Source organism: Mustela putorius, unplaced genomic scaffold (genome assembly GCF_011764305.1).
Source record: "Mustela putorius furo isolate JIRA1106 unplaced genomic scaffold, ASM1176430v1.1 tig00000788_pilon_pilon_pilon, whole genome shotgun sequence".
Lineage (NCBI taxonomy): Eukaryota > Metazoa > Chordata > Mammalia > Carnivora > Mustelidae > Mustela > Mustela putorius.
Window position 1 is genome coordinate 3869677 of NW_025421481.1, and position 22892 is coordinate 3892568.

The 22892-nt window shown below is 34.2% G+C and overlaps 1 protein-coding gene across 4 annotated transcripts in view; it reads left to right on the forward strand.

Annotated features, from left to right (window-relative positions):
* Positions 1 to 22892, forward strand: part of NUP37 (nucleoporin 37) — a 43524-nt gene that overhangs the window by 750 nt on the left and 19882 nt on the right. For 3 of the 4 annotated variants that reach the window (XM_004742989.3, XM_045084785.1, XM_045084784.1), the window contains exons 2-5: positions 599 to 819; positions 8969 to 9093; positions 13014 to 13086; positions 14848 to 14942. In XM_004742989.3, coding sequence (XP_004743046.1) covers positions 664 to 819; positions 8969 to 9093; positions 13014 to 13086; positions 14848 to 14942 — 449 coding nt within the window. In that variant the 5' untranslated portion in view covers positions 599 to 663. Of the gene's footprint in view, positions 1 to 598; positions 820 to 7145; positions 8468 to 8968; positions 9094 to 13013; positions 13087 to 14847; positions 14943 to 22892 lie in introns of those variants that run through there. The other variant, XM_045084783.1, reaches the window with a different exon arrangement.

A 22892-nucleotide genomic window follows, 5' to 3' on the forward strand; every position in this document is an offset into this window, starting at 1 on the left:
TTTACGAATATCATTTTTATATCACACGTTTTGGCACTCTTTCTCCAGGTCTTACTGTGCTTTTCACACAGAATCGTAACTCTTACCGGATATTGTGATCTTCACGGTGGAGGCCTGCTTTTCTTCTCTAGCACTTGCGTCCAACACCTAGTAAAGTATTTCAAATGCTGTCTCCTCTATGAGCTTGGCAGCTAACCTATTAAAGCCTCGATTTCTTCTTCTGTAAAATGGGAACCATTTCCCTCCTCTTAGGTTTGCAAGTATTAGGTGGCATAATGTCAGTAAAATCCTTAGCATGGCACCTGCAAGCAGTGCTCTGTAAATGTTAACTATCATTAATTTTTTATGAATATATTCACTACTAAACTGATTCCATCTTCAAGTACTCACTATCTTTTTGTTAATCTAAACAGGATATGATGATTTATTCTGCAGGTATTATTCATAAAGTATTTAAAGAAGTACCTGGTTTGGTATGGTTTGGGTTTTTTTGTAGCTGTCTGTGGCATCTGAAATACCATGTCCTTATTTTGATTCATTTGCTGAAAGTGACTGACACTTTGATGGTTTCTAACTATGTCTGTGCTGTAATCCACAGTTTCGTGACCTTATCCAATAGAAGGCTATTTTATTTTTACAACTGCTCAAGTATTGACATACAAGATGAAGCAAGATGCCACAAGAAATGCTGCCTACACTGTGGATTGTGAAGATTATGTGCATGTGGTAGAATTTAATCCCTTTGACAGTGGGGATCCAGGAAACCTAATTGCATATGGTGGCGGTAATTATGTGGTGGTTGGCATATGTACATTTCAGGTTAGTGTACAAAATTCAGTGAATGACATTGAAGCTATTTCACTGGTTAAAAAAACAAACTTTGGCAAACTGGGTAAACTTGGAAAGCATATTGAACTTGATTGTAAGAGAAAAAATGACATGAAGAACTACAGAGGAAGATATTTCCAGTAATATATGCCTGAGATTTGTGCATACATTAAATAGGTAGTGGGGGAAAAAAAAAAAAAAGACTATGAGGCTTCTCTTTTTGCCTCGTGTTTGGAAATGGAATATTCTGGTAATTGAAGGTTGTGGCTAACTGAACATTTGGTATGTACAGAGAAAACTAGGTCTCAAATGAGACCTAAGTAATTACTTAACCCAGTTTTTCTACATTCCACTTTGACATAGGAAACAAGCCTAAAGAATGATCCTCCAGGAGATTTTACAGCTGTTGTGATATTCAGCTTCTGTATTAGTATGCTCTCATGGTTTTTGTACATCTAAAGCATACATCCAGAATAGACACAGTATGGGACCCTGTTAATTGAACAGGAAATTTGGCATAGTCATTAAGACAATGAACTCTGGAGCCAAAATGCTTGGGTTTTTACTTCTGCCTGTCTTTACCTCTTAATAACTATATGATGCTGAGCAGGTACTTAACCTCTCTTCTATAAAAATGAGGAAAATAATACTTAATAGGGTTTTGTGAAAATGTAGTTAGTATGTCATGTAACGTTCCTAGAAGGCATCTGGCACAATTAACATATATATATATAAAATTTAACTGTCACTAATCTGGTCAGTGTTGCCCCCCAGCACCAGCCCATATTTAATCACCAAAGCAAGATTGCATTGTGGTGAGCACATACGATGTTTTCTTACAGAAAAGCCAGTTCCACATGTGAAAGAGTCTAAACAATGTGAGTTCAGCCCTTAGAAATTTTGGCTAATAATTTGTTTACCAGAATATTATTCCTAAAACAATATTTCTCAAATTAAGATTAATCGGTGAGGTAATTTGGCATTGATCAGTTTTCAAAGATTTGAAGTAACTTTACCACTAAAGTAGTACTATTGTAAACATTATTATTTACTCTTTTACTCAGGAGGCAGTATTTTATTTCAGTATACTGTTTTGACATCATAAATGCAGTTTAGCACTTTACAGTGCATTAAGTAAAGTTATATAAAATTAGACTGCATGCATATTTATGCTAAGGAAAAAGTATGAATTAAAGGCTTCATTTTTTTGGTGTCTGAGTAGAATACAAGAGCTCTTACATTTTCCCACATTGTCTCTTAGGATTGGGGTAGAAATTGCTAGCTTTCAGGCTAAGTGACCCATGGCCTGACTTTAGCTGGACTACTTAGTTAGGATCATAAAAAGTCCACATGATTAGGAGAAATAATATAATACACTCTTGAAAAAGACTGATGGTAAAACCATTTTTCTGGTGCAGGCTACTAACCCACAAAAGAATAAAGGAGCTCCCTACGGGTGAAACTAAGTTTTCATTACTTTTAAAATTAAGAACTGAATACAGAATTGTATTTAAAAAAATACTGAAAAGATATGTTTTATCTCTAATTTATGTTCAGCTAAGAAATGAGAAAGTCAAGAAGGGAGAAAAAAAATCGGGGGGAAAAAAGGTGATGAGTGGCAGAGAGAGAAAAAGACGATGGAGAAGAAAGAACTAGCAAAAAACATTTGTATTGCTCTGTCCTGTCTCGCGCATTGTCCTTGTTGATCCTCAGACCTGTCAGATTGGCAATCTAGGTCTTACAGCCAAACTACCTAAAGAAAGAATTGAATTTTATCAACTTGGCAAGTTTCTGTGCCAAGTACTGGCAATAAAATTAAGCAACTGTCCCTGTCCAGAGTTCCCGTTGTACGTCAAAGAAGTTCGGGGATTTATATGACTAGTAAATGAAAAAACAAGCTGTAGACCCCATTTAATAAACCCCTTTTCCTTTGATGCTGCTATTCAGATAGATTGAAGCCATAATTCTAACAGTTCTGGAAGAGATTCGAGTCCCAATAATTTGCCCTTGAGGATTCATAATATATTATTGTTTCCCTTTAAAGTTATTTTGTTATCTAATTAAACACTATTAAGCATTGTTTCTATTCTATCATGTTAGAAACTTCAAGTTCCATAGCATCCAATTTCATGCTTCTTGTCTGAGAAAACTAAGTAAAGGTAAATTGAATTGAAAGTTTTCCACATGCCTGTTGGAAAGGCAATCCTCTTTCTAAGACTCCTAGGAAAACACTGTCAATACGGTAGATTTAAATTTCAACAAAGCATTTTTCAGAATCTTATGGTGTTCTTTTGAATATGTTGGAAATTTGAGCTGAATGTTGTACTATTAATTGGTGTCATGTATTTGTCAAATATTAAGTGCAAAATAGAACTGGTAATACCTATGTTAAAAAAGCAAGGACCCTGACCTCAAGATGTTTAAGTGTAAAACCGTGCAGTAAGAAAACTGTTATAAGAAGTCCTATGTGCAAAGGGTAGAGGGAACATGAAAGTTTCAAAGTCTATTCAAAGGATCACCAATAATGAATTAGGGACTTGAATTTCGAGAACATTTGATTTAAACAAGCACATTGAATTTATGTAGAACGTGAAGCTGAGAAGAATACCTAATGCTTTGAATGATAAATTCCACTTAACAAGTATTTATTGAGTACCTGTTGTATGCCAGACACTGTGCTTAGAGTTTAAGTATTTAATAGATTGGGTTAATGTGCCAAGTTGAACAAGCTAAAATTTAATAAAGTCTTAAAATGACAGACTGCTGAAGCTAAAAGGGACAATTGTGACTTAACAGTTTTTAGTCATCTGGATGTTCACTATGAAACAGTGCAATGATTAAACTGCCAAAAGGAGTTAATTCGGTGCTGTCCAGTAGAAATACAGTGTGAGCCACAAATATAAATTTAAGTGTTGTAGTGACCACATTATAAGAAGTAAAAGTCAGATGAAATTAATTTTAATGTATTATTTTACCCAGCATATCCAAAATATTTCATGTGTAACCAACATAAAAAATTAATGAGATATTTTATATACTTTTTAAACTAAGTCTTAAATCTGGTGTGGATTTTGTACTCTATAAAGTATGCACGGTTTGAACTAGCTGTATTTCAAGTGCTTAATAACCCCATGTGGCTAGTGGCTACCATATTGGACAGCATAGCTCTATATCCTTTAATCTTTACTTCATTTCTCAGCAATGTATGTTATGATGCAAATGAGATCACGTATTTGAAGACATTTCAGAATGGTATTAAAATGTTTAAAACTGCCATGTGAAAGAGGGATTAGACTCAGAATGGTAAATATATTTTGTGTTATTCATCAGTTCTGTCTGGTGAAGTTGTGGCTTATAGTGCTTTAAGACTGACACTGAATCTTCTTTAAATGTGTTCACCTAAGATCAGCTGTGGCCAAATACTTGTCTTCACTGAAGTAGATTTCATCTATATGGTTCCAGGAAGCAGAATTTGGAGCAATTAGTAGAATTTACAGGAAAACAGATTTGGTTTTAATGTTAAAGAGAGCTCTTAGAATTAGAACTTCAATTCTAATTCAAGGTCTAACTTGAGTTGAATAAGCTCCCCCAAGAAGTAGCTAGTTCCCTGTCACTGAGAATGTTCAGAGAAAGGTTATGCAGACTCTCCAGATGTTATATAAATTCAAGTGTGAGGTGAAAGAAGTGGACTAGGTAAACTTTACAGTCTCATCTGACTAAAAGTCTGTATTTGGCCTTAACTGGGTATGGTGGGAGGGCCTGCCAATTACAAACCCTTACAAGAGCCCTTTCATCAACCTGGCTTTGCCCCAACCTCAAGCACACCAGAGCCTTCTATAAGGATTTGTATTGCAGCAAGTTTTCCAAAGGATCTTAATTTCCTGCCTATACAATACTGCCTACACCCCAGACTAAACCCAAAATAGCATTTGTCTCTGCCTATACCACACACACACCCTGACCTTTTAGTTGGCTCAGCGGCAGACATTGCTGCCAGGAAAAAAGGTTTCACTGGTAATAACATAAAGCTCAAGCTATACAATCCCTGGGATTTATTTATCTCCGTGGCCATCCAATAACTCTATATATACTTTGGGTAACAAATTATAGGACCTAATTGTCAACACTGTTGTTACAGTAGCACAGTAATCTGTGTTTTGATGGTAAAAACTTCATTTTTAGAAGATTGATTTGTCCAGTGTGGAAAAATAGATGTAACCCAAACTATGAAGTCAGCTATGATTAGGCTCTTAACCTGATTTTAAAATTGCTTAGTGGTTGCTGCCTTGGCATATCTGGCTGTTAGCCATACAGTTATACACACAGATTATGAAGTCACAAAATTTGACAGTGTTTTTCTTTTTTTGATAAGTGCATTTCTATTTCCTATTTTCATTTATGGAAAAACTTATGCTGTTAAACTCAAGTTCGTCTGAAATTTAAAGTTATTTTTCAAGGGGCATTAGAATTATGTAGAGAAAACCATGTGGAATGTATTTGTGAAACAAACGGCTTTGTTAGGATCCCAAGGACATTTTATCCTGGAAAAATCAACACATTCAATAGGATTCACTTAAACCTTGCATTTAGATTCAGGATGAATGAAATTCTTAGAACAGGCCTTCAGATAATATCCTATCTATGTAGACATATGTATCGCTTAAGTAAGTTTTGCCTGCTCTGGATTTTTCCCCTGGTGTTATTTTATAATTCTATAAACTTAGAAAAGATAATTGTATCACTTAATACAGAGGAGTCCTTGGAAAAATTTGTCATGAAAAATTTTGCTGCAGTCTCTAGATCCAGTTGGGGTATTGATTTAAATAACAAAACAGTTTTTAAACTTAATATTTTCAAGCCTATAAAAAGTATTTTAAAATATATGTTATCTATATAAGGTATAAAGAACAATAAAATAGATTCCTGGATGCCTACTACCCAGCTAAAGAAATAGAACATTAGTAATTCTTCTGAAGCCCTCCAGGTGTTCTTCCCTTACTGCCTTTCCTTCTCACCTTCAAGTGGTAATCATGCCTGAGATTTTGTGTTGTTTTACTTTGTTTTTACTTTATAGAGTTACCATATATGTAGGTCTTACAAAGGAGTATATTGGCTTTCATGTTTCAAATTTTATCAATGAAATTATTCTGTATTATTTTCTTCTACCATGTGTTGCTATTAACATTGTATTTGTTAGGATACTCTATGTCACAATTCATTTGCTTCCATTGTTGTATGGTATATTTAGCACATATAGCATGATTAACCTGTCTATTCTTCTATTGGCTATGTGGTTTATTGTTAATTTTTTTACTCTTGAAAACATTGCCAGAATGCATATTCTGTTGTCTTCTGTTTGTGTTTTGTTACCTCCTCCTTTCATTGTTTTCCTCCCTGATAATTTGGAGGTTTTGCATGCTGTTTCTCCTCTTTTAATGGTTACCAAAGACACTTTACCATGCATACTTAATTAGACAAAGTCGGAATTAATATATTTGGGCACCTGAGTGGCTCAGTCCTTAAACATCTAAGTTCTGCTCAGATCATGATCCCAGTGTCCCGGGATCAAGCCCTGCATCCAGCTCCCTGCTCAATAAACCTGCTTTCCCCCTCTCCCTGCCTGTTGCTCTCCCTGCTGTGCTGTCTCTCTCTCTCTCTCTGACAAATAAATAAAATCTTTTTTTTTTAATCTTTAACTTCTTCATGAACAAAATAAGGATCTTTGACTCTTGAACTATCTCCTCCTCCAGACTTACATTACTGTCATATTTTAGTCCTCAGTTGTATTTCTTTTCATTTTAAGCCACAAATTATGTGTTATAGGGCTAATATTTGTTTAGATTAACCCATCTGTTTGCCTTTGATTTTTACTCACTGTTCCTTAAATCTCAGGCCTTCTGGGGTCATTTTGTAGTAAAGGATGTAATAAAAGTACACCCTTTACTACAAGAAAAAGTTTATTACTAAGTTCTTTGTGTAAAGGGCCAGATAGTGAATATTTTAGGTTTTTCCAGCCACTAAACAGTACCTGTTGCAAATTGTTCTTTGTTTTCTACAACTCCTTAAAAATACAAAAATGAGGGGGTACCTGGGTGGCTCTGTCAGTTAAGCGCCTGCCTTCAACTCAGGTCACGTTCCCAGAGTCCTGGGATCAAGCCCTGTACTGGGCTCCCTGGTCAGCAGGGAACCTGCTTCTATCCTCTCTTGTGCACGCTCGCGCTCTCTCTCTCTCTCTCTCTCTCTCAAATAAATCTTTTAAAAAAAGAAAAAAAAATATATATATATATATATATATATAAATTCTCAGTTCATGGGCTGTACAAAGCCAACGCATAGACCAAATTTGGCCCAGCCATAGTTTGCCATCCTCTGCTCTAGGAGATCTTTTAGTGAGGGTTTGCTGATGCTTAAGCCTTGGTTTTCGTTTCTCTGAAAATATATTTAATACAACTTCATTCTTGAAAAACAGTATGGTTGTGTGTATAGCCCTAAACTTTTTTCTGTCATTGTTTTGAAGATCTTGTTCCACTATCTTCATGAATTTGTTGTTTAAAAAAACTATGTGCCAAGAAGTCTATGGTTCTAATTCTTTTATAGGAAATCTCTTATATGGGAAACCTGTCTTTTCTTTCTGGTTGCTGTTCTAAAAGCCCCATCCTCGTCCTGCTTTCTTTTACCTCCCTCCCCCCTCCGCTCCCTCCCTCAGTTATATCATGAGAGTTTGTGTGTGCATTCTGAAGTTGCACTATGTTGTATCTGCCTGCGGATTTTATTTAAGCTGTCTGGGACATATTGTTCTATCTATATATATGTATTGGTGCCTGTCATCAAGTATGGAGGATCCTTTGTTATTATCTCTTCATCTTCAAATATTGCCTCTTCGCTCATTCCCTCTATTTACTCCTCTACAACCCAAATGAGATATATAGTGGAACTTCTCACTGAATCCCTTTTAACTTTTTTTTTTTGCCTTCTCTTTTCTGCATTCTGAGTAATTTTTTCAAGTCTGTATTCCAGTTGCTGTAAGCATTTTTTTTTCCTTATGATATTTTCATCTAAATGTTTTATTTGTTTCTTTTTAAAAGCTGCCTTATCATTCTTGGTAATCTCTTGTTGCTTACTCATACTTGTGTTTGTGGTTCTTTGTTTTCACATGTTTGAGTGCATTTGTATAAGATCATATTTGATTGAACTATATCTGTGGTAACTTTTTGAGACCTGGGTAGAGGTAGTTCATCCAAAGAGAATTTGCCTTTGTCTGTCAGGTGCTCTGGGCCACTACCAACATATGACCATTTTGAAATCAATTGTCATTTTCTGGAGCACATAACTAATGTGAATTCAAGCTACAGACTCATATTACAGCCAGCTAATGGTAGAGATTTCTCATAAGTGGCTTTTCTCTCTTAGCCTTCACCCATGGTAGATATTTTGCATGGCACTTTTGGTTTGGAGTTTTTTTTCCTACTTCCCCTTTAAAGGACCTGGATCTTTGCAGAAGTCTCCAATCATCCTTCCTTGTGCAGGCACTAAACTTTATCTTTTTTTCCTGCAAACTGAACCTGTTAGTTTTTGGATGTGGACAGAAGTACTTAAGATAGCTGCGTTACATTATTTTTACAATGGGAAGGTTTTTCAGGTGATTATCCCTATTTCCAGACCTAAATACTTCAAAATTCATTTTTTCCTCATCTTCCCATGAAATAAACTGAAATTACTTTGGTAGTACCAAAGCAGGTAAATAAGCTGACTTTAAATATCTAAACCAGAATCTTGTATCCAAAAGATTAAATTAACCAGATTGTATTAACATATTCCCTATTCATAGTCCATAACAATATTAGATGAACAATTTGTAACATCTTACATATGTATAGTGCTTTATATAATGCTGTGTAAAAAAAATAATATATTTACTGTTTGTTTTTAGTTGTCCTACAGTGTTTTCCACAAGACTTAGACAGTTTGAGCTATTTTTGTTGTCACTTGCTCAGCTAACCAGTTAAATCTCTATATCTAATCTGTTTTTGAACTTCTCAAAAGCATATATAAGGCCTCCTGATAAATTCTTCATTATGGTAAAATCAGAATGTTATAGTGTTTGTTTTCATAACTTAAAACATTTACTGTATATGCTTAGGAGGAAGAAGCAGACGTTGAAGGAATTCAATATAAAACACTACGAACATTTCAGCATGGAGTCAGGGTCGATGGCATAGCGTGGAGCCCAGAAACTAGACTTGATTCATTGCCTCCAGTAATCAAGTAAGTTTAAAACTATTAAGTGCAGTATTTATTAATGTCCTTTGTTTTAAGTGATCTGAAGCCTTTGATGATTAGGACTTTTTTTCCTCCATTTCCATTTTTCCCAATTTCAGATATTAGATCTTTTAACATTGGCCATTATTTCTTAATTTAGTCTTACTATCGGAATTTGTGATTTAAATATGCAACATGGTAGTGATGCCTTGAATATGTGTTGGGGCCTGACTACAAAGCTCTTTACTGAGTTTCATCTGAATCATTTGAAGTCTTCACAGATTCTTCTCTGAGTTTACCACTTATTGAAAGTATAACTGTTAAAATAAGTAGATTTGATTGAGACATTAATGAACCTTACTGCTACAGAGGCCAGTGTCACATTTTCTTGTTTAACAGTATATAAAACTATAATTCTAATCCTTGGGCTTCAGTTTTTATGAAAGCATTGAAAAGAACAATTCCTTTTTGAGAAAAATCTTGACAGTACCTGCTGAGGCCTTCTTCACAAAGGCAATGTGTCAGATTGTTTAATGTTTGTTACGAAACACTAACCTTGCTTCCACAGATTCCAAATCTAAAAGATATGCCTTCTTTTAGTAAACAATATAGCAACCATTAGTTAGCTCTTACTGAACTAACCTAATTTTTTTTAATTGAGGGATAATTCACATACAGTGAAATTCTCAACTTCTAAGGGTACCATTTAATCAGTGTTGCCATGCATACACTTATATAACCCATATCCTGATAATACATAGCATTTCCATCACTTCAGAAGTTTCTTAGTACTCCTTCCCAGTCAATCCTTGTACCCCATCTTCTACCAAAGCAACCATTAATCTAATTTTCAGAAGTGAATTTTGCCTATTCTAGAACTTCATATAAGTGGAATCATGCGGAATATACTTTTGTGCCTCATTTGTTGTTTTTGAGATTTATTCATGTTACAACTACCAGTGATTCTTTGATTCTTTTTATTTTTGAAAAGTATTCCATTACATGGTATAAATACCACTGTTTGTTTATCCATTCTCCTCTAAGTAGACACCAGACAGTTTCCAGTTTTCAACTGTTAAGTTGCTGTCAGCACCCCTGAATATATAGCTCTTAGTAGATACATGGTTTCCTTATTCTTGGGAGTAGAACTGCTAAATCAGAGGGTGGTTGAATGTTTTTTTAACATTTTAAGAAAGTACCAGTTTCCATAGTGGTTCTACTGTTTTATATCCCCACCAGTTAATCTAGAGAGGTTCAACTTGCTCTACCAGCTCTTCAGCATTTATTGTTGTCAGTCTTTATTTTAGCCATTATTTTTGGAACCACAATTTCATTTCCCTGATGACTCATGATTTTGAGCACCTTTTCATATACATTCTATTTCCTATCTAAAGAATATTTGCCTACAACAAGATTGTGAAGATGTTCTGTTTTCTTTTAGAAGCTGTACAGATTTTAGCTAACCGAATTTTAAATAATCCACACAACAGCACTTGTTAATATACATATATCATTGTTAATAGCCAGTTTGCTGTTCATTTCCTTTTATATTAAAAGAAAGTGTTCTCAAAATCTGGAGTTAAACGAGTCAGTTAGCTTCTGCATTTTTTAGCAGATCTTGAAAGCTAGACAAACTATCTTCCTCCATGGTTCTGCTTGATGCCTGTAACATCATAAAATGACATATGCTGTTATTGTTTCATCTTTTTTGTTGATGTTGTCTGATAAGCAGCTTCAGATTTTTTCTGCAAATATTTATGATAAATTCAGAATATTAACCAGCCATCAATTTTAAAGACAATATTTTTAGGCCAAGCCAACTGCACAGTTTTGTTTTTAAATAAATCAAATATTTTATTATAAAACATTACACATTTACTGTATCAAATTTGGAATATACAAAATATTTTTAAAGGCCATTTCTACACCCAGTATCCTATTTTTTCATAAATAACTTCACACAATTGTGATTAAACTATATTTGTATTTCTTGTTTTACTTTACTTCTATATCTATAATGTATTTCTTATTTTACTTTACATACATATATACGTAAAATAAAATAAATAATAAAGTAAAATAAGAAATACATGATATTTTTTTTAAAGATTTTATTTATTTATTTGACAGATAGAGACCACAAGCAGGCAGAGAGGCAGGCAGGGAGAGAGGAGGAAGCAGGCTCCCTGCCAAGCAGAGAGCCCGATGTGGGGCTTGATCCCAAGACCCTGGGATCATGACCTGAGCTGAAAGCAGAGGCTTTAACCCACTGAGCCACCCAGGTGCCCCATGATATTATATATGAATGTATATATGTATAAATGTATACATATATGTATAAATTTATATATGTATAAATGTACATTTATACATTTGTATATACATTTTTATACATTTATACAAATGTACTTTTGTACATTTATATATGTACTATTAGTACATATATAAATGTGTGTATATATATACATACATATATATTATACACACACATACACACACATATATACATATATACACACACACACATATAAAATGTATTAATATGTATTAATAATATATATTAAGATGACTCATGGGGCGCCTGGGTGGCTTCGTTGGTTAAGCGACTACCTTCAGATCAGGTCATGATCCTGGAGTCCCAGGATCGAGTCTGCATCAGGCTCCCTGCTCAGCAGGGAGTCTGCTACTCCCTCTGACCCACCACTTCTCATGTTCCCTCTCATTCTCTCTCTCTCAAATAAATAAAATCTTAAAAAAAAAAAGATGAGTGAGGTATAACTTGGGATCTGTCTTATTGTTAGCTTAACTTACAGCTAGAAAGAACCCATTCCTAGTGTTTTATCTTTAGCATTTAGTTGCCTTCAGTTCTGCTCTCTCTCTCTCTGTTCATCCCTGCTTGCTTTTCTTCACACTTGCTGGAAAGTAATGCTTCACCTTACTTTTATTCGCTGACGCTTTATGGTTTAATTAAAGGATGGTGTAAATATACTTACTTAAACTCGAGCAGCAAAGTTTGGAGAAAAGTGGAACAACATAAAGTTTGCCATAAAGTTGTGTATGTGTGTCTGTTTGTTTTTTTCTTTTAATAAGATTCTTTCATTAATTTTTTTTTTTTTTTTGTAAATAATCTTTGACCCCTGTAAGTCCTTTCTTCTCTGATGTTTTTACTGAACTTGGCCTTATCATCTACTAATACTTTATAAACCTTTTGCTTGGGATATTTCTTTTAGAAACCTTCTAAAGTAATCTTTTTCTATTTTAGAAATGATATTTTGAAGAGAGATTTTAAAATGATTTCTTATGACCTAAGTATTAGGAGAGCTCACATTAGTAATGTTGTTGTAGCAAGTCTGTTCTAGAGTTGCCTCTGGATGTGAAAATATGAATATCCAAAATAATAATAGGAGAAATTCAAAGGAGAAGAATTGGGTAGATAAGCTTTGCTTTTTAGTTATTCTTACCTTTTATTTGTGTTATGAAATGGAGCATAATGCCAAAAGTGCAAAAAGGTACATACACAGTTTATTGTAAAAGTTTTGTTTTACTATTGTATTGTAAAACAAACTGTTGTAAACAAACATCTGTAATGATCACCCAGGTCAAGAAACAGAATATTCCTAGCACCCAGGGTCCCCATTGTGCCCCTCCCAAATCATCCTTCTCCCTTACCCTTAAAGATAATTAAGCTCATGTTTATTGTGACAGTTATTTTCTTTCTTTTTTAAATAGTTTTATCGGCTATGTGTCCATCCCTAAAACAATATAGTTTATTTTTTCCTACTTATGAACATTCATACAAATGGAATAATAATATCCTTTTTTTATCCTGCTTTGTTCACTTAGCATTATGTATGTGAGATTCATTGTTGTTTCTGCTTGTAGCTCTAGTCATTGATTTGAATTGGTTTTTGTTTTTTCACTTCCAGATTTTGTACTTCAGCTGCTGATATGAAAATAAGATTATTTACTTCAGATCTTCAAGATAAAAATGAGTATAAGGTATGTTGACAAGTATAATTCATAACTCTTTATTTTAAAACATTTTTTTTTCAATATTTTATTTATTTGACAGACAGAGATCACAAGTAGGCAGAGAGGCAGGTGGAGAGAGGGGGAAGCAGGCTCCCTGCTGAGCAGAGAGCCTGATGCAGGGCTCCATCCTACGACCCTGAGATCATGACCTGAGCCAAAGGCAGAGGCTTAACCCGCTGAGCCACACAGGCGCCCCTTAAAACATTATTTATGCCTTTTTACTTGGATTTATCTCAGTTTGAAATGTTTGAGGGTTGCCTGGGTGGCACAATCGTTAAGTGCCTACCTTCGGCTCAGGTCATGATCCCAGGGTCCTGGGATCAAGACCCACGTTGGGCTCTCTGCTCAGTGGGAAGCCTGCTTCTCCCTCTCCCTCTCCCCTTGCTTGTGTTCCCTTTCTCTTTGTCAAATAAATAAATAAAATCTTTAAAAATAATAAAATGTTTAATTTTCATCTTTAAAGTATATAATTCAGGATCTCATTTACTCTATTTTTGGCTATAGTAAGGACTACAGATTATAAATCTGATATTTATTAAAATATTAGGTAGGCACAGCAAATGAGGCGGATTTAGAAATTCACATTTGGGTATAGTAAGAGTACAATAGACATGAACACACATAGAGTTGAGAGTCAAACTTCGAGAGAACTTCGAGTGCAGCATGTAGGGTAAGGTGGGATTATAAAGCGCTTAAGAGCACAGACACAGGATCCAGATTGCCTAATTCTATCATGTAAATAACAGTATGACTGGTCAAGTTCCTAATTTCTTTGTGCTCAGTTCCTTATCTATAAAATGAGCATAATAATAGCATCTGGCTCAGAAGGTTATGAGCATTGATTGACTGAGCTAATTCATACAAAACAGAACGTTTTGTACATAGTAAGTTCTATATATGTGTTTTCTATTAGTATAATGAATAACCCTGTAAAATAAGAAAAAGACAAATACTGTATGATCTCACTTATAGGTGGATTTTTAAAAAGCCAAACTCATAGGAACAGAGAGTAAAATGGTTGTTGCTGGGGGAGATGGGGAGATATTGGTCAAAGAGTACCAAACTTCCAGTTATAAGGTAAATAAATTCTGCAAACCAAATGTGCAGCATAATATGTATAGTTAATAGTATGGGTTGTATACTTGAAGTTGCTAAGAGAGTAGATCTTTAATGTTCTCACCACAAAACAAAAATGAATTTCTGGGTTGTTGTGGTTATGGGCTTCTAATACTAACTTGTCTCCAGTGCTGGCAGTTACATAGAGGAAAGTAAATAAAGACCCCATAAGGTGAAACTCATACTATGTTTATCAAGTTGTTAGTATGCAGAACAGTAGGTATGACTTGGGATTCTATCTCAGTGCAGTGCCCCTAGAAATTTCTTCTAGCTTTAATTTTTATTTAAGATTTATGTAACAAGTAAGAGAGGAGGTAAGATGAGGACAGGTACAGTAAAAAAGTGTGTGTGTGTTTTTATAAGAAATGCATACTAGAAAAGAAAGATCAAGCTAATAGCGTGTGTTGAATGATCAGCTTCTTTCCAAGATAAACCTTCCAGAAAAAGTGGGTGTATAAATCATGCCTTAAAAATAGCAGATTGCTTAAGAAATATTTATAGAAAAGGGAAGCATGCAGTGAAAGCTTTTAAGGCAGTGAAGTAAAAATATTAGGTAGAAATTTTGTAGATTTTTTTTTTCTGTATTCTTACTACCTTTTCCCCTGATGTCAGGTTTTAGAGGGCCATTCAGATTTCATTAATGGTTTGGTGTTTGATCCCAAAGAAGGCCAAGAAATTGCAAGTGTGAGTGATGATCATACCTGCAGGTATGTTACTTAGGTTTAAACCACACTTTTCAATTTTTATCCTATTTTAATGAGAATTACATTATAAAAATTACAGAAAATTTAGCTCCTGTATATACTCTGTAAGATGTTGTAAAAGATGCATACTTTATTTAAATTGTAAGCATGGCACAAACATGAGTTTCAAAACTGGTGAATTCCAGTTAGTGAAAACTTCCCTCTCTGCCTCTTATTGTAGATTTGTATATTTATGAAATTTAAATATGTATTGTGTCAAATTCTCTAATATTGGGTAAGAGCAGTAAGATAATAAAAGGCAACTGCCATATTATGAAGTTATTTCACAGATCCTGTCTGATAAGATAATGTTTATAAATGAATTGCAAATCTCATTTGCTAAAGTAAGACTCACAGGAAATTTCCTGTTTTGACTAATTTGGAAGTTTCTATATAAGGCTTTCTGCAGATATAATGCATTTCAATATCCTATTCAACTCCACCCCTAGTTTGGAATGGATGAGATAGCTATGACATTTTTTAATATTGCTTAAAGCTAGAGAATATCCCAAGTAAAACAACAAGATGACAGCAAGAGTAGGAGGTGGAAATAAGCTGAGGAGTTAGGAGTGAAATGGAATTCTATAAGCATGCCAATTGCTTCACTTGCTTTAGCAGTACTATGAGGGGGGAGAAAAAAACACAGCTCTGCTATTTTATATAATTTTAATGTTTGGTAAGACTATGACAAAATCATTAGTATTCATAAATACTTTGTGTGTGTGTGTGTGTGTGTGTGTGTGTGTGTATATATATATATATATATATAAAACCGTTAAATATGTGTCCTTTCACACTGGAAGTAAAGCCACTGGCTACTTTTTAAATTTTAATCATAATAGCTCATCTTTTTAAAGTTATAGAGTCATAGGCCATTATTCTTTATGTACTGCCTATTAAAATTTTCATGTCAAGGACATGAAAGATTTACATGCCATTAAGATTTTAGGGCCTCAAGTGTTACAAAACCAAGTTTATTTAGAGACCTGAAGAGTAAATGGGACCATTTTTAGAGTAAAAAGTTAGATTAGATCACTAGATATAAATAATGACATTTTCATTCTCTAACTCCTGAACTTTCCTAATCACAAGCATTTGGAATAATGAAACCTGAGAAGGGTGAAAATGAGTGCCTTTGAAAGCCAAAGGATAGCCTCTGAATAGGGAATATTAGCCAGAGACCTGGGATTACATTCAGTGGTCTATGATTACTTTTTTTCTTGTAGTAGAGTTTTGGGTTTTTGTAGCGTAGTAAAATTGTCCTAAAATTTTGGGACTGACAGAAGGTTGCCAGTTTTTTATTTTGTCAAGTAATAAGAATTTTAAAAGGTCTACTGCTTTCTATTATTGCCATCATTTTATGAAAGTAAGAACAATATTACTCTAAAAAGGAGAAAGACTTAACTTCAAAGTAAGTCCTTTAAATAAACATAACTTTTTTTAAAAACGTACTGTGTTGCCCCTAATTGCCTTATTTTGCTAGACTGTGGTTGATGATGTTATTGTTCAGCAAATACTTACTCTCCCTCCCCCTTTCACAAGAATGGAGGAGATTTTCCCACACTATTGGGCTTAGCTATGTGACTTGCTTAGGCTGATACAATGTTAGCAGCTGTGATGCAAGCAGATATTTAAATGATTTACCTGGTTTGTCTTAACTTACTGTCCTCTGTCTTCTATAAGATGAGCATGTCTAGATAGCTACTGGTTTCTCATTGTCCGCAATGAGAAACACATGGAACGAATATGGACCTATCTGGCATTTTGAAACAGAGCTTCCCACAGACTCATGAGCAAGAAATTTATGCTTATTTTTGTAAGCCACTGAGATATAGGGGTTGATAACATCATTTTAGCAGTAGCTGGGGAGGTAAATTTAGAATTCATCAGCTTAGTTCACCAATCAGAAATAAAGGACAGTTCTGATTGGCCATTAAAGTCAAACCTTTTGGGCCAAAAGCAGTATAAATAAGACTTTTAAAAGAAATAGCATAAATCAAGAAGTTTAAGGAAGAGTAGTAGGTATCATACACTCTCATAGTAACAAAGGAAAGAAGGACTCCTGATAGGATTACAAGAGAAAAATATTTCAGTACAACTCTCTTTATTTATCAAAGTATAGAATTGCCAAGTTGCTAATAAAGACACCATCCAAATGGCAACTACAGTTTGAGCAATGGAAATAGCTATTTATATCTAGGAATCATTCCTATCACTATACTAAAGAAATCCTACCGATTAGTTTGGATCTGCATGTTTCACTTGTTCATTTGGATAAATAAAATCCTTGTCCAATTATAAGCAGAGCCTGTTTCATCTTGGGAGGTAATACCATGCTTAAAAAAATACATGCTCAGTAGAGTAACTAGACTGAAGGTCAATAAGGAACTAGAGGATTTGAATAACATTATAAATAACTACACCTAACAAATGTATACAAAACACTTTGAACATCAGCAGAATGTACATTCTTCTCAAGTGCACATGAAACATTCTCCAGAATAAACTGTATGTTAAGCCTAAAAATAAATTAAATAAATTTTAACAGATTAAAATCATGCAGAGTGCCTTCTTTGACTGCAGTGGAATAAACTAGAAGTCAGTAACAGAGAAAAATTGAAAAATCTACAAATATGTGGAAATTAAATATCAACCTATAAATAGTCAAAGAAGAAGAAATCATAAGGGAAATTAGTACTCTGAGGGGGCACCGGGGTGGCTCAGAGGGGTAAGCCTGTGCCTTTGACTCAGATCGTGATCTCAGGGTCCTGGGATCAAGCCCCACATCAGGCTCTCTGCTCAGCAGGAAGCCTGCTTCCCCCTCTCTCTCTGCCTGCCTCACTGCCTACTTGTGATTTTTCTCTTTCTATTAAATAAATAAATAAAGTCTTTGAAAACCAAAAAAAAAAAAAAAAAAAAGACATATTTTAAAAAAAAAAGTACTCTGAGATGACTAAAAGTCAATAAACAGCAAAATTGATAAGATGTATAGGAGGGAAATTGTGTCTGTAAATACCTACATTGAAAAAGAAGGAAAAAGAGAAGAAAGAACTTGAATCAGTAACTTTAGTTTACACCTCAAAGGAGCTAGAAAAAGAAAAAAGGAAACCCAAAGGTAGCAGAAGAAGGGAAATAAAGATTATAGCAGAGATAAACAAAATAGAGAATAATGGAGAACTGATGACACCAAAAGTTGGTCCTTGGAAAAGATATAACAGAACTAGCAAACCTTTGGCTAGGCAGAATACTCCAATTAGTAAAAACAGAAAAAGTGGGACATTACTACCAACCTTACAGAAATAAAAAAGATTTTAGGAGAGTATTATGAACAGTTACACACCAGCAAGTTCACCTAGATGAAATGGCAAATTCCCAGAAACACAAAATTCAAGAAAAAGTGAGAATATCTGAATAGATCTATAACAAAGAGATTAAGTCAATAATCAAAAACTTCCCAACAAAGCAAGCCCAGAACAAGATGCCTTATTTGTGAATTCTACCAAACATTTAAAGAAGAACCAATACCAGGCTCTCAAATACTTCTGGATAATAAAATAGGGGACATTTTCTAAGTCATTCTATGATGCCAGCATTATCTTGATACCAAAGGCATCACAAGAGATCTGCAAACCAACATCCCTTACAAATATCGGTGAAAAAAATCCTCAACAATATCTATTTAAAATTAGAAAGCTCTTAGAAGATAACATGGGGCAAATCTTTATGACCTTGGATCTGGCAGTGATTTCTTAGAAATGACACCAAAGGTGAATATAACAACAACAAACTAGATATAAATTGGACTTCATCAAAATTTAAAACTTTGGGGGGCGCCTGGGTGGCTCGGTGGGTTGAGCCGCTGCCTTCGGTTCCGGTCATGATCTCGGGGTCCTGGGATCGAGTCCTGCATCGGGCTCTCTGCTCGGTGGGGAGCTTGCTTCCTCCTCTCTCTCTCTGCCTGCCTCTCTGCCTACTTTGTAATCTCTCTCTGTCAAATAAATAAATCAAAAATCTTTTAAAAAATAATATTTAAAACTTTGGGCATCAGAGGACACTGTTAAAGAGCAAAAAGACAACTCACAGAATGGGAGAAGATATTTGCAAATCCTAACTATAAGGGTCTCATCCAAAATATATGAAGAACTCTTACAATTGAACATTAAAAAGACAAACAAAAGACAACCCAGATAGAATTGTTGGGTCATTATATTGTACACCTAAAATTAAAACAACTCTATATGCTAATTATGCTTCAGTAAAATAAAGACAAAACAGACAAATGTCTTGAATAGACAAATCTCCAAAAAAGATATAAGCTAACCAACAAGCACATGAAAAGATGCTGAGTGTCATTAGACATTAAGGAGATACAAATCAAAAGCACAATGAGATAGGGGTGCCTGGGTGCCTCAGTTGGTTAAGCAACTTGCCTTTGGCTCAGGTCATGATCCCAGAGTCCTGGGATTAAGTCCCACATCAGGCTTCGAGCTCCACAGAGAGTCTACTTCTCATGTGCGCTCTCTTGATCTCTCTCTCTCTCTCTCAAATAAATAAAATCTTTTAAAAAAAAAACACACAATGAAATATTGCTTCACACTCACAAGGATAGAAAAGAACAAACACAAATAGAAAGTAACAAGTGTTGGGAAAACTGAAGAAATTAGAACCCTCATTCTCTGCTGGTGGGAATGTAAAATGGTATAGACATTGTGGAAACATTTTAGTCATTTCCTCAAACAGTTAAACATGACTCAGCAATTCTGTTCCAAGGTAAATGTTCAAAAGAATTAAAACAGGTCTTCAAACAAATGTGCAAAGGAATATTCCTAGCAGTATTCATCACGATAGCCAAAAGGTAGAAACAATCCAAATGTCCAAGAACAAATGGCTAGATAAACAAAATGTGGTATATCCATATTTTGAAACTTTATTCAGCTATAAAAGGGAATGAAGTACAGATGCATGCTACAACATTGATGAAACTTTATGCTAGGTCAGAGAAAGTAGACATAAAATATTCTCTGATTCCATTTATATAAAATCTACAGAATAAAGAAATCCATAGAGACAAAAAACAGATTAGTGGTTTCCAGGAACAGTGGGGGTGGAAGGGAATAGAAACTGCTCAATGGGTACAATGTTTGTTCCCTTTTGTGATAATCAAAATGTTCTGGAACTGGAGAGTGGTGATGGTTCCATAACATTGGGAATGTACTAAGTGGCCCTAAATTATGCCCTGAAAATGGTTAAAATGGGGAGTAAAATAAAATAAGTGAATAAAATGTCAAAAATTTTTAAATACTAAGTTTTATTATATAAAACACTATAGTCTGTACAAAGGAATATTACATTATCACGTATATAACAAAAGAGATTATATAATAGGAGCAGGACTACAATACAGATTCTTAACATTTTGTACTATAAAGAGCAGAAGAAATATTTCTCTGACTCCGTGCCAAGTTAAAATAATTTTTAAAATAAATGTGTTTTAAAATATGTACATTTAAAATATATGTATTTTCTAATGTTTAACTTTGTCGTTTCAGAGAGACGGAGTATTATAATTAGCTAGATTTATGGTCTTAGGGACATCATTTCAAAACAATCTATCTCCTGAACAGGTTCATAAGAATTATACAGTTTATTTAAATTGCCAAATTCTAAATCAGACACTAAAGGTAGTTCTTACTTATACTAGTATGTCAGTCTAGGGAATAAAAAGTTGTCGCTTATTTCTTGTTATAACGAACAAATAAATGTATTGAGAATAAATTAATCTATAGACTAGTTCATTCAGTCAGCAAATAAACATCTACTGTATGCCAGGCACTGTGCTAGGTACTTGGTCTTCACTGACTTATTTTTTTTCTTTCTTTCTATGGGACAGTAGGGGAAAGAGTAGAGGAAAGGGAGGGGAAATCACTGACATTTTTAAGCCTGTAAATAATCATTTTGGAACCATTTCAGGCTTCTCCAAGACTGACAAAGCTATTTTATTTTGTATAAACGAATTACAATATTAATAGCCAAGTATTACTAAGTATTTTATTGTGCTTTACTGTATGTTAACCACCACTCTAATTACCTTACCTATGTAAATTTAATTAATTTTTACAACAACTCTGAGATAGGTACTATTTTTTTTGGAGATAGGTACTATTTTATGCTCATTTTATATAATGGGGATACTAAGAGGCTAAGTAATTTGTGGCAAGGGACATATCTGCTGTTAAGTTGAGGAACAGGCATATCAGGCAGTCTGGCCCTAGTACCTGCATTCACCTGCCTGAGTGATGATTTTCAGGTGTATCCTAAGAAGATGGTATTCACATCTAAAAATATTTTAGCTTTTTCTTCTCTATATTCTTTGCTATAACTTCATTAATTCAAACTGTGAACTGAGGTGCTACTCATACTCTGAAATATTATTATAGAAGATGATAAATTTTATCTAAGCTTCCGTGTAGTTTTAGTATTCTGTGATTATGCAAGTTTGTAAGAAAATCGAGTTCTCATTTAAGTTAGCAGTTCGTTATTAGCCCCAATATCCCTCTTTTAAAATAAATATTTTACAGTGCCAGCTATACAGTCTTAAATGAAACTCATGAAAATATAAGCTATCAAAGTATAAAAATCATCAAAAATATTTAGTGCCTTAATTGTATTATACATTTCTATAAAAAGAAAACATTATTATAGAGTACCTGTTGCAGTGTGTATATAATTAGGACTATGTAGGAAGACAACTGAGAAAGTCTTTGTCCCTCTTTACAATGAATAAAGTTGAATATGAGAAAAATAAAATGACAGGGAAGCATAAGGCAGAGACAAGGCTGCCAATGCACAGTTCCAGGGATATGGTTTGCATAAAGTACAATGTAAATAGTGCCATCTGGAGTGCTGCAGTGTCATAGCCCTGAGTAAAGCTTCAGTTATTAGAATAAAACTCACGTCATTAGTAATAAAAAAAAAAAAAAAAGTGAAAGAGGGAAATAATATTTCAAAGTAGAAATAACACAAGACAAGTTATAGAATGTCAAGTTGAAAAACTAAGGAAGGATATTGTCTTGCAAATCAGTCAGTTTTTATATGGATGGTATCAGAATAACTGTTTTGCCATGGGATGGGATACTAAAAAAATTTGCAAAAACTCTGTCTTTTATCTTGAAATACCCCCACCTTTTTGAGGTATTTCTAAGTTTCATTCTCATTTAATGAATCAATCCATTTAATCCTCAGAAACCTTATGTGGTAGGTTTTCTTGTTATCCCTTTTATATAGAGGGGAATTCCAGGCAATCTAGCTTAACTACGTTATGCTGTTTCTACTTTAACACTCTTGAAGTTTTAGTCTTTTTATATTATTGAAAAGACAAATGTTCAGATTATGTCTGTGTTCTGATCAAAATCAATTATTATGTAGGGATTTAATAAAATGGATAGAATTGTAGTTAGAGTCATGCCTGCAGAATTGTTATCTCTTGTGAAGAATTTATAATTTTTGAAAGATACCTTTGCTAAAACATTCTAGTACCAGTTCTTGAAATGAAGATGTCATATTCTTCTTTATACTTCGTTAGCCCAGTTTATAGACAAAGAGTAAAGACAAACAGATTTTTATAGAGGATAAGGAAAATTATTCTAGAGGAAACTGCTCTGGCCTTTGCACTAATAAGGTATTTTTCAGTGTCAGCCTTGTTTTACTGCCTTAAAGTCATCACAGCATCTAGAAGGATGCCTTTGTGGCAGGTACTCAGTGACTGGGTGAAGGAATCAATGCCACTCTGTACCTATCACAGCATCTTCTCATTACCAAACAGAGCATCTGACAGATGTGTTTAAGAAAAATACCCAGCTAAATCATGGCATTGCTAGCCATTCAGCCTCATGTTTGATACCATTTCCTTTGTGG